Source organism: Hyla sarda, chromosome 6, assembly GCF_029499605.1.
Source record: "Hyla sarda isolate aHylSar1 chromosome 6, aHylSar1.hap1, whole genome shotgun sequence".
Lineage (NCBI taxonomy): Eukaryota > Metazoa > Chordata > Amphibia > Anura > Hylidae > Hyla > Hyla sarda.
In genome coordinates, this window is record NC_079194.1 from 224,303,861 (window position 1) to 224,317,945 (window position 14,085).

General features: G+C 51.5%; 1 protein-coding gene across 1 annotated transcript in view; it reads right to left on the minus strand.

Annotated features, from left to right (window-relative positions):
• HIPK3 (homeodomain interacting protein kinase 3) overlaps positions 1-5,619 on the minus strand; it is a 116,300-nt gene extending 110,681 nt beyond the window's left edge. The window contains exon 1 of the mRNA XM_056526604.1: positions 5,192-5,619. Coding sequence (XP_056382579.1) covers positions 5,192-5,267 — 76 coding nt within the window. The 5' untranslated portion in view covers positions 5,268-5,619. The remainder of the gene's footprint in view (positions 1-5,191) is intronic.
• Between the last annotated feature and the right edge of the window lie 8,466 nt (positions 5,620-14,085).

Below are 14,085 nucleotides of genomic sequence, written 5' to 3' on the forward strand. Positions count from 1 at the left end.
AAGCTGAACTCATTTATGCAGGAAAAGACATCAACTGCCGAGCCGAGAAGTTCGTGACGAATCGAATTTACTGTAAGTTCGCTCATCTCTAGCGGACATACATCGCCATTTACCCTCTGCATTAGGCCACACGTGTTGGAATTGTTCACCGTGGCACTCGCAGCAATTCCTCACCATGCGCCAAACATATCTACAGTTGCCCATTGCCAAATTAATGTAATTTAGTAGATTCCGCCGCAGCAGAGTCCTGTTGAATTCAACGGGATTCTCACAATGGAGTTTCCGTGCCAGATGTTTCCGGCACGGGAGTTCCATTTTCTGTGTCCACACAAAGAACACGTTCATTCTTTGTGCGGAATGCATAGCCGTCTATGGGACGGTGCATTCCTGTGCGGTCCTAGTGCCGCCATTTTGTGCTGGCGCCCCGCAGTGTGGATGCACAATGCATTCTACTCCCACAGGCCACATTCACATGGCCGAATATGCGCGGAAATACACTCGGAAATGCGCCGTGACTCAGCGACAGCGGAATTTCTGAGCGGAAAATTCCCCTGTGTGAACACAGTCATAGACTGTAAGGGCAAAATCCATGATATGAACCTACGACAGATCCACAACATAAATGGACATGCTAAATTTTGCATGCAAATATGTTTTGCTACCCGAGAATGGAAAAAAACCTTGACTAGAGAAAAAAAATAATAATATATACGAGATTCTTAGAGCGGAACAGTAGCTCAGTTCTCTACCATATCAGTTGACCTACGTATAAACATGGCCTCAACTGCATTCAGGATCCATGTTGCATTTGCATATTTCTAGCCAGAAACAGGAACCGATCCCTGGAGAGAGAAGTAGGACATGAATGCTTTTTTTCTACTTCTGCAGGAATCCATTCTCCTTTTTTGTAGCAGGCGGAAGGAGCACGAAATGCAAATAGGACGCTCCCTTAGACTACTGGAACTATTATTTATTAGATTGCCAATATGTGACGACACCTGGAAGAAACATAAAAAAATGCTACAGATTCCTGAAATTAACTCTATACATAATGTTCAGCTGGACTATGGTATTCAGAATTCTCACATTCACACCAAGCGTTACTATCTGGATAGTTAGGACTAGAGATGAGAGATTTACTTACAGTAAATTCGATTCGTCACAAACTTCTCAGCTCGGTAGTTGATGACTTATCCTGCATAAATTAGTTCAGCTTTCAGGTGCTCCGGTGGGCTGGAAAAGGTGGATACATTCCTAGGAAGGAGTCTCCTAGGACTGTATCCACCTTTTCCAGCCCACGGGAGCACCTGAAAACTGAACTCATTTATGCAGGAAAAGTCATCAACTGCCGAGCCGAGAAGTTCGTGACGAATCGAATTTACTGTAAGTTCGCTCATCTCTAGTTAGGACACATCGTAGACTGGGGGCCTTTATTGATGCAAAAAATTTCCATACTGATCACATTAATGCAGTGTTTTCCAACCAGTGTGCCTCCACCTGTTGCCAAACTACAACTTCCAGCATGCCCGGACAGCCGAAGGCTGTCCGGGCATGCTGGGAGTTGTAGTTTGGCAACAGCTGGAGGCACACTGGTTGGAAAACACTGCATTAAAGGGTACTCCAGTGGGACAAAACATTTTTGAATCAACTGGTGCCAGAAAGTTAAACAGATTTGTGAATGACTTCTATCTTAATCCTTCCAGAACTTATGAGCTGCTGTATACTCCACAGGAAGTTATTTTCTGTCTGACCACAGTGCTCTCTGCCAACACCTCTGTCCTTTTAGGAACGGTCCAGAGTAGGAGAAAATCCCCATAGCAAACATATCCTGCTCTGGACAGTTCCTGACATGAACAGAGGTGTCAGCAGAGAGCAAAGTAGTCAGACAGAAAATAAATTAAAGGGGTTATCCAGGAAAACACTTTTTTAAATATCAACTGGCTCCAGAGTTAAACAGATTTGTAAATTACTTATATTAAAAAAAATCTTAATCCTTTCAGTACTTATGAGCTTCTGAAATTAAGGTTGTTCTTTTCTGTCTAAGTGCTCTCGGATGACATGTGTCTTGGGAAACGCCCAGTTTAGAAGAGTTTTTCTATGGGCATTTGCTTCTAAATTGGGCGGTTCCCGAAACACGTGTCATCAGAGAGCACTTAGACAGAAAAGAACAACCTTAACTTCAGAAGCTCATAAGTACTGAAAGGATTAAAAAAAATTTAATATAAGTAATTTACAAATCTGTTTAACTTTCTGGAGCCAGTTAATATATAAAAAAAATAAAAATAAAAAATAAAAATGTTTTTTCCTTGATAACCGCTTTAAAGAAAAATAACTTCCTCTGTAGTATACAGCAGCTTATAAGTACTGTAAGGATTAAGATTTTTTAAATAGGAGTAATTTACAAACCTGCTTAACTTTCTGGCACCAGTTAATTAAAAAAAATTATTGTTTTCCACTGGAGTACCCCTTTAATGTCTAACAAATCCCATTCACACGTAAGAGACCAAATCTGCCTGGAGTTTAAGACGTCCTATCCCGTGCAGACTTCATCTATAGAACGGGGATCTGGATAGACAAATATTCCTTTACTTTACGCAATTTTTCAGTAAACTTCTTCGTACAGTAAAGAATACTCTACCTCTCACGTTTTCCGGCCATTCCTCATCCCAGTTTCTCAGACCATCCCTCAAATTCCAGCTCTGTTGTTACATGAACACATGCACGCAGAAGGGCACACCATGTCCCATGTGAACACAACACACAGCCAATCCCCTTTCCCTATATCCCCCCCCTACCCATGTTTCCATAAAGACCCTCAAGTTCAATACAGTTTTCCTACAACCAGTTGGTGCAATGTTAGTTTTTACTTTTGTATGTCCCGAAAAAAGTTACCAGTCACTCTCTCCAGCTGTCTCATGCCTGTAGCCCCCCCCCCCCCCCCTGCCCTGTCACCTCTGGGCTATTTTGAAGCATATATCACTTGTCCCCCTCCCCCACAATCCTATCACTCATCCCAAAGAATCTCACAGTCACACAGTTAGAGAGTTGTCCATCCTTACTCTGACCAGTTTCACACGAGTGTATTACAGGGGCATTTTTGCCCCATATTACACTTGAGTGTCCTGGTCCAACCAAACTGATAACATGATAGGGATTTATAATGCAGTCGGCTCAGGTCATTACACTGGTGATCAGGATGGGACGATAGGCCACAATACACGGTACTGTAAGAAGAGTCCAATGTCCATTCCACCTGGATATTATATCTTCCTATCACATTTATTATCACCCACATACACTACCCAAATGTCACATCACCTCCCTCCCCTCAAACTGATCTATATCCTTCATCTCATCCCCCAACCCACTAAGCCCGACTTATTAGTAGTAGTTCCTATTCACATGGACATATACCAAGTGTTTTTTGACACAGAAAACGTATCCATTTTGTGTTAAAATCCTCTCAGTTTCACTATTTGAATTGCAGAAAACTGGAAGAAGGAAAAGGTCACTTCTTTCCATGCCAAAGATCCATTGGACATGATTCACCCGCACAGCGCTCCACACAAGTAGAGTGTGTGATGATGGGGGGTGTCAGCTGTGAGTGCCCCTCTATAGTGATGGGGGGTGTCAGCTGTGAGTGCCCCTCTATAGTGATAAGGAGTGTGCTGCCGTGGGGGGTGTCAGCTGTGAGTGCCCCTCTATAGTGATGATGGGGGGTGCTGCCGTGTGGGGTGCCCGGAGTGTGCTGAGGTGTGGGGTGCCCGGAGTGTGCTGAGGTGTGGGGTGCCCGGAGTGTGCTGAGGTGTGGGGTGCCCGGAGTGTGCTGAGGTGTGGGGTGCCCGGAGTGTGCTGAGGTGTGGGGTGCCCGGAGTGTGCTGAGGTGTGGGGTGCCCGGAGTGTGCTGAGGTGTGGGGTGCCCGGTGTGTGCTGAGGTGTGGGGTGCCCGGTGTGTGCTGAGGTGTGGGGTGCCCGGTGTGTGCTGAGGTGTGGGGTGCCCGGTGTGTGCTGAGGTGTGGGGTGCCCGGTGTGTGCTGAGGTGTGGGGTGCCCGGTGTGTGCTGAGGTGTGGGGTCTCCGGTGTGTGCTGAGGTGTGGGGTCTCCGGTGTGTGCTGAGGTGTGGGGTCTCCGGTGTGTGCTGAGGTGTGGGGTCTCCGGTGTGTGCTGAGGTGTGGGGTCTCCGGTGTGTGCTGAGGTGTGGGGTCTCCGGTGTGTGCTGAGGTGTGGGGTCTCCGGTGTGTGCTGAGGTGTGGGGTCTCCGGTGTGTGCTGAGGTGTGGGGTCTCCGGTGTGTGCTGAGGTGTGGGGTCTCCGGTGTGTGCTGAGGTGTGGGGTCTCCGGTGTGTGCTGAGGTGTGGGGTCTCCGGTGTGTGCTGAGGTGTGGGGTGTACGGTGTGTGCTGAGGTGTGGGGTGTACGGTGTGTGCTGAGGTGTGGGGTCTCCGGTGTGTGCTGAGGTGTTGGGTCTCCGGTGTGTGCTGAGGTGTGGGGTCTCCGGTGTGTGCTAAGGTGTGGGGTCTCCGGTGTATGCTGAGGTGTGGGGTCTCCGGTGTGTGCTGAGGTGTGGGGTCTCCGGTGTGTGCTGAGGTGTGGGGTCTCCGGTGTGTGCTGAGGTGTGGGGTCTCCGGTGTGTGCTGAGGTGTGGGGTCTCCGGTGTGGGGTGTCCGGTGTGTGCTGAGGTGTGGGGTGTCCGGTGTATGCTGAGGTGTGGGGTCTCCGGTGTGTGCTGAGGTGTGGGGTCTCCGGTGTGTGCTGAGGTGTGGGGTGTATGCTGAGGTGTGGGGTCTCCGGTGTATGCTGAGGTGTGGGGTCTCCGGTGTGTGCTGAGGTGTTGGGTCTCCGGTGTGTGCTGAGGTGTGGGGTCTCCGGTGTGTGCTGAGGTGTGGGGTCTCCGGTGTGTGCTGAGGTGTGGGGTCTCCGGTGTATGCTGAGGTGTGGGGTCTCCGGTGTATGCTGAGGTGTGGGGTCTCCGGTGTGTACTGAGGTGTGGGGTCTCCGGTGTGTGCTGAGGTGTGGGGTCTCCGGTGTGTGCTGAGGTGTGGGGTGTCCGGTGTGTGCTGAGGTGTGGGGTGTCCGGTGTGTGCTGAGGTGTGGGGTCTCCGGTGTGTGCTGAGGTGTGGGGTCTCCGCTCACGAGTATGCTGTGGTAGTGAAGCTGCCCTTCGGACACAGTCTACTCCGGTCCCCCCTTTACCTTCATAGAGCAGGAGGAGGTGCAGCGTGCAGGTCTGTGCCGGACATGTCAGGCAGTAAGCGGGGCCCCTCTGCATGCTCAGCTCGCTGCGGCCGCTGCTGCTGCCATCTTGTCCCGGCCCTGATCTCCGTCACCGTCCTTTTCCAGCAGCCCCCGCGGCGGCTTGAGGGGCCCGTTGCTGTGGCTTCTTCCTCCTTCAGTAAGAGCCCATACTAGTCCTGTAGGCGCGGCCTCCTCGTCTCGCTCGGTCCCGCCGCGCACACACAGCCGCCGCCGCCGCCTGCTCCCCTCCTAACATGTCGCTTGGGCAGCCTGAGGGAAACAGGCAGCAACAGCCGAGCGCCGAGCGCCGAGCGCTTCAGACTGGACGAACGCCACCTGGCGTCCGCAGCCGAGAAAGTCGTCATGGCAACCCATGAGAGGTTGTTTACATCGGTGACGTCACCGGCTTTAACCCTTTCAAGGGATGCTGAAGACATTGCAGCAATATAGAGCCCAGACTGGAGCCTTTCCAGGCGGTGATGTAATGGACTAGAACAACAATTCCAATAATGGCTTCCAATACAGGGTTATATGATGGATCTGTTTCTGCATATCCATTGTAATAACAGGTTCTTATTTTATCCAGAAACACACAGAGAATTATTAGCAGTGGTGTAACGTGTCCAATGCACACACATCAAATTGTGGACCTACCCCATCCACAGTGACAGCACCGATCGGATATATACACTGCCCCACACACACAGTGGGGGAGATTTATCAAAACCCGTGCAGAGGAAGAGTGGTGCAGTTGCCCATAGCAACCAATCAGATTGCTTCTTTCATTTTCCACAGGCCTCTAAAGAGGCCTGTGGAAAATGAAAGAAGCAGTCTGATTGGTTGCTATGGGCAACTGCACCACTCTTCCTCTGCACAGGTTTTGATAAATCTCCCCCAGTGAACATATAGTGGTAGATATTAGTCCAGCACAGGCTCTGCAGACTGTAGGTGAATCAATAAAGTTAGATCCAGGTGACATCTTCCCTGTCATTCTCTCTTCCCATCAAAAAGTCTTTTTCTCCATGACTCATCTCTGAAGAATTTGCCCAAAATCCCATTTTGTAGTTTAGTCCCCTCTATGCATGTGTATAGTAGATAGCCTCCCTCTGTCTTCCTATATGGTACAGTAGAATCGCCCAATAGCAGACACTCATGGGGAACGAAAAAGTGTCCGCTATTGAGAGATGTCCCTTATTGGGGAAAAAGGCTCAAAAATCTTCCTGTATGGTGGAACGCTGTCCTGTACTCACTCCAGAGTGTAATTACCTATAAAACACAATAAAAAGCAATATTACAGTTTAATTTCCCCTTATCCCTCCCCTGTACCATTTCACCCCCCCCCCTTTTTTAACCTGTGCCCTTGCATTGTGCCAAATTATACTTCCATTACCCCCTGTGCCACATCATTTGCCCTTAATCCATCTGTGCCATTTATTTCCCCCTTTATTACCCTCTGTGTAAATTAATCACCCCACTCTTTATGAAGTGGCACAGGGAAAAAGGGGAAATAAAATGGCACAGGGGGTGGTATAGAAGGGGTAATGAATATACATAGAGGGAAATGAAGGGGGAATGAAATAGCACAGGGGTGATGAACTGGAAATTATGTGGCACAGGGGGTAATAAAGGGGGGGTGTTGGCTCGGGAGGAATAAAGTGGCACGAGGGGGGTCAGGGCCACCATCAGGGGGGTACAACCCATACACTTGTATGGGGCCCGGAGCTTCAGGTAGGCCCAGCCATCACTGGACCTTTTTTTTTTTTTTTTTTTAAGCCAGTGAGTGGGCCCGCCGCTCACTCCTGACTAATAACTTACTGTCATCATGTCACACACTGGCGCTGCTGCGACAATGCTGCTTCTGCGCATGGGATACCTCCGGGGCCGGCCTGTCTCTTTAAATTTGCAGTGGCCGGCGGGAGGTACTACTTACTCCCGCACGGCCGCTGTGCATTGATACAGCTGCCTCACAGTAGCGCTGTGACAGAGGCTGAGCAGAGAATAGTCTCTCTCTCTCTCTCTCAACTATGGGGCCCCTCTGTTAAAGGAGTAGTCTAGTGAAAAATAGCTTATCCCCCTTCCAAGGATAGGGGATAAGTTATAGATCACAGGGGGGTCCAAGCGCTGGCCCCCTCGCGATCTACTGCACGGGGCCCCGGCAGTTTGCCGGAAGCCGACGTCTGTACCCCTCATGAAGCCGCTGCCGACACACCCCCTCCATGTATCTCTATGGGGTACATGGAGGGGCGTTTCGGACAGAGCTCCGTACGGGATACGGCACGCCCCCCTTCCAGCCAACTTCCGGGACCCCGTGCAAGAGATAGCGGGGGGCCCCAGTGCTCGGACCCCCCGCGATCTATAACTTATCCCCTATCCTTGTATAGGGGATAAGTAATTTTTTACCAGACAACTCCTTTAATAGTTGCTCCCATGTAGTTGTTGTAGGCCCGGGCCCCTCTCAGAGAGGCCGACAACTATATGGGAGTAAAACTACTAACAAAGGGGCCTACCCCAACTATAGGAAACACATACCCTTAAACCCCTCTATATAGTTATTATTGCATAACCCCTTAAAGGAGTAGCCCAGTTCTGAAAAACTTATCCCCTATCCTTAAGATAGGGGATAGGTTTCAGATCGCAGGGGGTTCGACCACTGGGACCCCCGTGATCTACTGTACGGGGCCCTGGCAGCCTGCGGGAAGGGGGCGTGTTGACCACCGCACGAAGCAGTGGCTGACACTCCCCCTCAATACAACTCTATGGCAGGGCCGGAGCGCTACCTTCGGCAATCTTCGGCTCTGCCATAGAGTTGTATTAAGGGGGTGTGTCACCCACCGCTTTGTGCGGTGGTCGACACACTCACTTCCCTCGGGCTGCCGGGGCCCCGTACAGGAGATTGCCCCAGTGGTTGGACCCCCCGCGATCTGGAACTTATCCCCTATCCTACGTTTTTCAGCACTTTTTCCTCCTTCCCTTCTAAAAATCATTAGAATCATAAAAATCATTAGAATCATTCTTTCAATTTTGCACCTACAGACCCATGTAAGGGCTTCTTTTTTGCATCACCAATTGTACTGTCACGATGCCGGCTGGCAGGAGGTGGATCCTCTGTGCCAGAGAGGGATTGGCGTGGACCGTGCTAGTGGACCGGTTCTAAGTCACTACTGGTGTTCACCAGAGCCCGCCGCAAAGCGGGATGGTCTTGCTGCGGCGGTAGTGACCAGGTCGTATCCACTAGCAACGGCTCAACCTCTCTGACTGCTGAAGATAGGCGCGGTACAAGGGAGTAGACAAAGCAAGGTCGGACGTAGCAGAAGGTCGGGGCAGGCAGCAAGAATCGTAGTCAATAAGGAATAGCAGGAGGTCAATACACAGTATGGACAAACACAGTAACGCTTTCACTAGGCTCTAAGGCAACAAGATCCGGCAGGGGAGTGCAGGGACAGAGAACAGATATAGTCTGGGAGCAGGTGGAAGCCAATTAAGCTAATTGGGCCAGGCACCAATCATTGGTGCACTGGCCCTTTAAGTCTCAGGGAGCTGGTGCGCGCGCGCCCTAGAGAGCGGAGCCGCGCGCGCCAGCACATGACAGCAGGGGACCGGGACGGGTAAGTGACCTGGGATGCGATTCGCGAGCGGGCGCGTCCCGCTGTGCGAATCGCATCCCCGACGGCCATGACAGTGCAGCGCTCCCGGTCAGCGGGGCCGACCGGGGCGCTGCGGAGAGAGAGACGCCGTAAGCGCTCCGGGGAGGAGCGGGGACCCGGAGCGCTAGGCGTAACAGTACCCCCCCCCCCTTAGGTCTCCCCTTCTCTTTGTCCGGTAACTGCCTCCCCTGGGATGAGGACACCGGGAAAGAATGGAGGGTTTCCTCAACGGCAGGCAGTACAGCAGGAGTGGGAATGGGGAGGGAGGGCAGAGGGCGAGGCCTGGCACGGGGCAGTGTGACACCAGGACGGGGGCCATGGGGAGGCACCGAGGCTTGCCTGACTGGACTGGGAGGGGGGGAGAGGCACTTCTTATGGCAGGCAGAGTCCATAAAGACCTTAGGGAGACCGGTTACAGGGGGAATCACAGGGTCACGGCAGGGAGTACTGGGAACCGGTTTAAGGCAGTCCTTGAAACAAGAGGAACCCCAGCTCTTGATCTCCCCTGTGGACCAATCCAGGGTTGGGGAATGGTGTTGAAGCCAGGGTAGTCCAAGGAGAATTTCGGAAGTGCAATTGGAGAGGACCAAAAACTCAATTTTTTCGTGATGAGGTCCGATGCACATTAGGAGGGGCTCCGTGCGGTAACGCACGGTGCAATCCAACCTGACTCCGTTGACCGCGGAAATGTAGAGTGGCTTGACGAGACGGGTCACCGGGATGCGGAATTTATTCACCAAGGAATCCAGAATGAAATTCCCAGAGGCACCGGAGTCCAAGCAGGCCACGGCTGAGAGGGAGGAGTTGGCTGCAGGAGAAATCCGTACGGGCACCGTGAGACGTGGAGAAGCCGACTTAGCATCAAGAGACGCCACACCCACGAGAGCTGGGTGCGAGCGTGCGTTTCCCAGACGTGGAGGACGGATAGGGCAGTCCACCAAGAAATGTTCGGTACTGGCACAGTACAGACAAAGATTTTCTTCCCTACGGCGATTCCTCTCTTCCTGGGTCAGGCGAGACCGATCCACTTGCATGGCCTCCTCGGCGGGAGGCCTAAGCGTAGATTGCAACGGAGACTGTGGGAGAGGTGCCCAGAGATCTAAGTCTTTTTCCTGGCGGAGCTCTTGATGTCTCTCAGAAAAACGCATGTCAATGCGAGTGGCTAGATAAATGAGTTCATGCAGGTTAGCAGGAATTTCTCGTGCGGCCAGAACATCTTTAATGTTGCTGGATAGGCCTTTTTTAAAGGTCGCGCAGAGGGCCTCATTATTCCAGGATAGTTCAGAAGCAAGAGTACGGAATTGTATGGCGTACTCGCCAACGGAAGAATTACCCTGGACCAGGTTCAGCAAGGCAGTCTCAGCAGAAGAGGCTCGGGCAGGTTCCTCAAAGACACTTCGAATTTCCGAGAAGAAGGAGTGTACAGAGGCAGTGACGGGGTCATTGCGGTCCCAGAGCGGTGTGGCCCAAGACAGAGCTTTCCCTTGACAGAAGGCTGACTACGAAAGCCACCTTAGACCTTTCAGTAGGAAACTGGTCCGACATCATCTCCAAGTGCAGGGAACATTGTGAAAGAAAGCCACGGCAAAACTTAGAGTCCCCATCAAATTTGTCCGGCAGGGACAAGCGGAGGCTAGGAGTGGCCACTCGCTGCGGAAGAGGTGCAGGAGCTGGCGGAGGAGATGGTTGTTGCTGCTGTAGCTGAGACTGAAATTGCTGTAGCTGTGACTGAAGCTGCTGTAGCTGCGACTGGAGTTGCTGTGTCATGGTGGTCAAGTACGACAGCTGGTGATCTTGTTGGGCGATCTGTCGGGCTTGCTGGGCGACCAGTGTAGTGAGGTCGGCGACAACTGGCAGAGGAACTTCAGCGGGATCCATGGCCGGATCTACTGTCACGATGCCGGCTGGCAGGAGGTGGATCCTCTGTGCCAGAGAGGGATTGGCGTGGACCGTGCTAGTGGACCGGTTCTAAGTCACTACTGGTGTTCACCAGAGCCCGCCGCAAAGCGGGATGGTCTTGCTGCGGCGGTAGTGACCAGGTCGTATCCACTAGCAACGGCTCAACCTCTCTGACTGCTGAAGATAGGCGCGGTACAAGGGAGTAGACAAAGCAAGGTCGGACGTAGCAGAAGGTCGGGGCAGGCAGCAAGAATCGTAGTCAATAAGGAATAGCAGGAGGTCAATACACAGTATGGACAAACACAGTAACGCTTTCACTAGGCTCTAAGGCAACAAGATCCGGCAGGGGAGTGCAGGGACAGAGAACAGATATAGTCTGGGAGCAGGTGGAAGCCAATTAAGCTAATTGGGCCAGGCATCAATCATTGGTGCACTGGCCCTTTAAGTCTCAGGGAGCTGGCGCGCGCGCGCCCTAGAGAGCGGAGCCGCGCGCGCCAGCACATGACAGCAGGGGACCGGGACGGGTAAGTGACCTGGGATGCGATTCGCGAGCGGGCGCGTCCCGCTGTGCGAATCGCATCCCCGACGGCCATGACAGTGCAGCGCTCCCGGTCAGCGGGGCCGACCGGGGCGCTGCGGAGAGAGAGACGCCGTAAGCGCTCCGGGGAGGAGCGGGGACCCGGAGCGCTAGGCGTAACATGTACTTTGTAATGACATCACTTATTCTATAATATAACCTGCAGTGAAAAAAAAAATGTATTTGTGGGGTGAAAAAATGGGAAAAGGGGAGTGATTTAAACTTTTAATAGGGAAGGGGTTAAATGGGTACTCCGGTGGAAAACTTTTTTTCTTTTTTTTCTTAAATCAACAGATTTGTAAATTACTTCTATTAAAAAATCTTATTCCTTCCAGTACTAATTAGCTGCTGAATACTACAGAGGAAATTATTTTCTTTTTGCAACACAGAGCTCTCTGCTGACATCATGACCACAGTGCTCTCTGCTGACATCTCTGTCCATTCTAAGAACTGTCCAGAGTAGGAGAAAATCCCCATAGCAAACATATGCTGCTCTGGACAGTTCCTAAAATGGACAGAGATGTCAGCAGAGAGCACTGTGCTCGTGATGTCAGCAGAGAGCTCTGTGTTCCAAAAATAAAATAATTTCCTCTGTAGTATTCAGCAGCTAATAAGTACTGGAAGGATTAAGATTTTTTTAATAGAAGTAATTTACAAATCTGTTTAAAGCGCAACTGTCACAACATTTTATTGTAATAACCTGCACACAGCCTTTGTACTGTGTGCAGGTGTTGTGTACAGCAATTATTTTACCTCATATTTGCAGGCTTTTGTGACACTAAAAAGTGCTTTTAATCAAAGCCACTGACGGTCGCATAGGTGTGGTGCGAGGTACGCAATGCCCTGCCGCCACCACGCCCACCCACACACCCACTTTGTATCTCAGTGCTGGAACCGCTGTGTGATTGACACACAGGTCCCAGCGCATGCGTCCCTCAACTAATGTAACGTGCGCGCTGCTGTGTGTCATCCAGCAAGCGCTCCCTCCTCCTCGCTCGCCGGCGTAGGTAAACAAAATAAACTAACAGCATGTTCCAACGTCAGCCTTATGCTGGGGACGGGAACGTCGGAGAGCCGTCAGCCTATCACCGGCCGCAGTGATGTTCAGCCTCGGCCGCTGATAGGCTGAGCCCACTGTCATGTAAGGAGCTCTGGATGGCTTCTTACATGACAGTGGGCTCAGCCTATCAGCGGCCGAGGCGGAACACCGCTGCGGCCGTTGATAGGCTGACGTCTGTCCGACGTTCCAAAAACTCACAAGTTCAATGGATGCAAGACTTGTGAAGCTGCTATCAAATAAGGGGTCCTAGGTTAAAATGTAACATGACCTATTAAAAGGTTTAAAAAGTTAAAATGTTGTTAAAAGTTTGTTTGAAATAGCTTTTGATTTCAGTAAATATGCTGCAAACACAGCAAATGGCAATTTTCAGTTCTTTGCAACCTATAAAGTGTTTTGAAACTTACTGTGCTTAAATGGGCACTGCCATGAAGTAAAAAAATTGATATGTTGTAGTACTTAAGTACTACAACATATCTCAAATATACTTTAATTAAAAAAAGTGATTTTAAACAAGTTTAAAATCACTTTTAAATTCGGCCACTAGGGGTCGCCCTCCTAGTGGCCGAATGCATTCGGCAGTGACGTCACTACTGAATTTTGACTCATTTAAGCCTGGCAATGAGTCGAAATTCAGGCACTGCGGTGCTCTCTCCCGCCAGTCAATCAAACAGGCGAGAGCGAGCACGCTGATAGCTGGGGCTGCGCGCATTGGCCAGCTCCACTGGCCTTGCACGCGGCCCCACCTGCCCCCGTTACCCTGTCCGGAGGCAGTGGCGGATCCAGGGGGGGGGCAACGGGGCAATTGCCCCCCCCCCCCCCGAGATTGCTGCCCCCCCCCCCCCCCCGCTCCCTAGCATGGTGGAGCCGAAGCTGTAAGCTCCGGCTCCACCATTCACTAACCTTACACACATGCTGTGCGTACACAGCGTGTGAGCTGCGGGGACGAGATCCACTAAAGGCCGGCGCAATGACGTCACATCATCGTGCCGGCGCCTGGAAGACCCGGCCCCGCGGCCTGCATACTGGAAGTAAAGGTATGCTCAGGGATCAGGGATATGCGCCATTGTTAGGAGGGGGGGGGTCAGAGAAAAGGGAATATTTCATGAGGGTCTGCAGGGCAAAGCATAGGGGGCATTATATGTGAAGAGCACATGACAGGGGGGCCCCCTGTCCTGTGCCCTTCACATATAATGTCCCCTGTGCTGTGCCCCTCACATAATGCCCCCTGTGCTGTGCCCCTCACATAATGCCCCCTGTGCTGTGCCACACATATAAATTATATGTGTGGGGCACACAGCACAGGGGGCATTATATGTGTGGGGCACAGCACAGGGGGGCATTATATGATATAATGCCCCCCTGTCCTGTACCCCTCACATATAATGCCCCCTGTGCTGTTCCCCTCACATATAATGCCCCCTGTGCTGTGCCACACATATATATATTATATGTGTGGGGCACAGCACAGGGGGCATTATATGTGTGGGGCACAGCACAGGGGCCATTATATGTGTGGGGCACAGGACAGGGGGGCATTATATCATATAATGCCCCCTGTTCTGTGCCCCACACTTATAATGCCCCCCTGTCCTGTGCCCTTCACATATAATGTCCCCTGTGCTGTGCCCCTCACATAATGCCCCCTGTGCTGTGCCACACATATAAATTATAT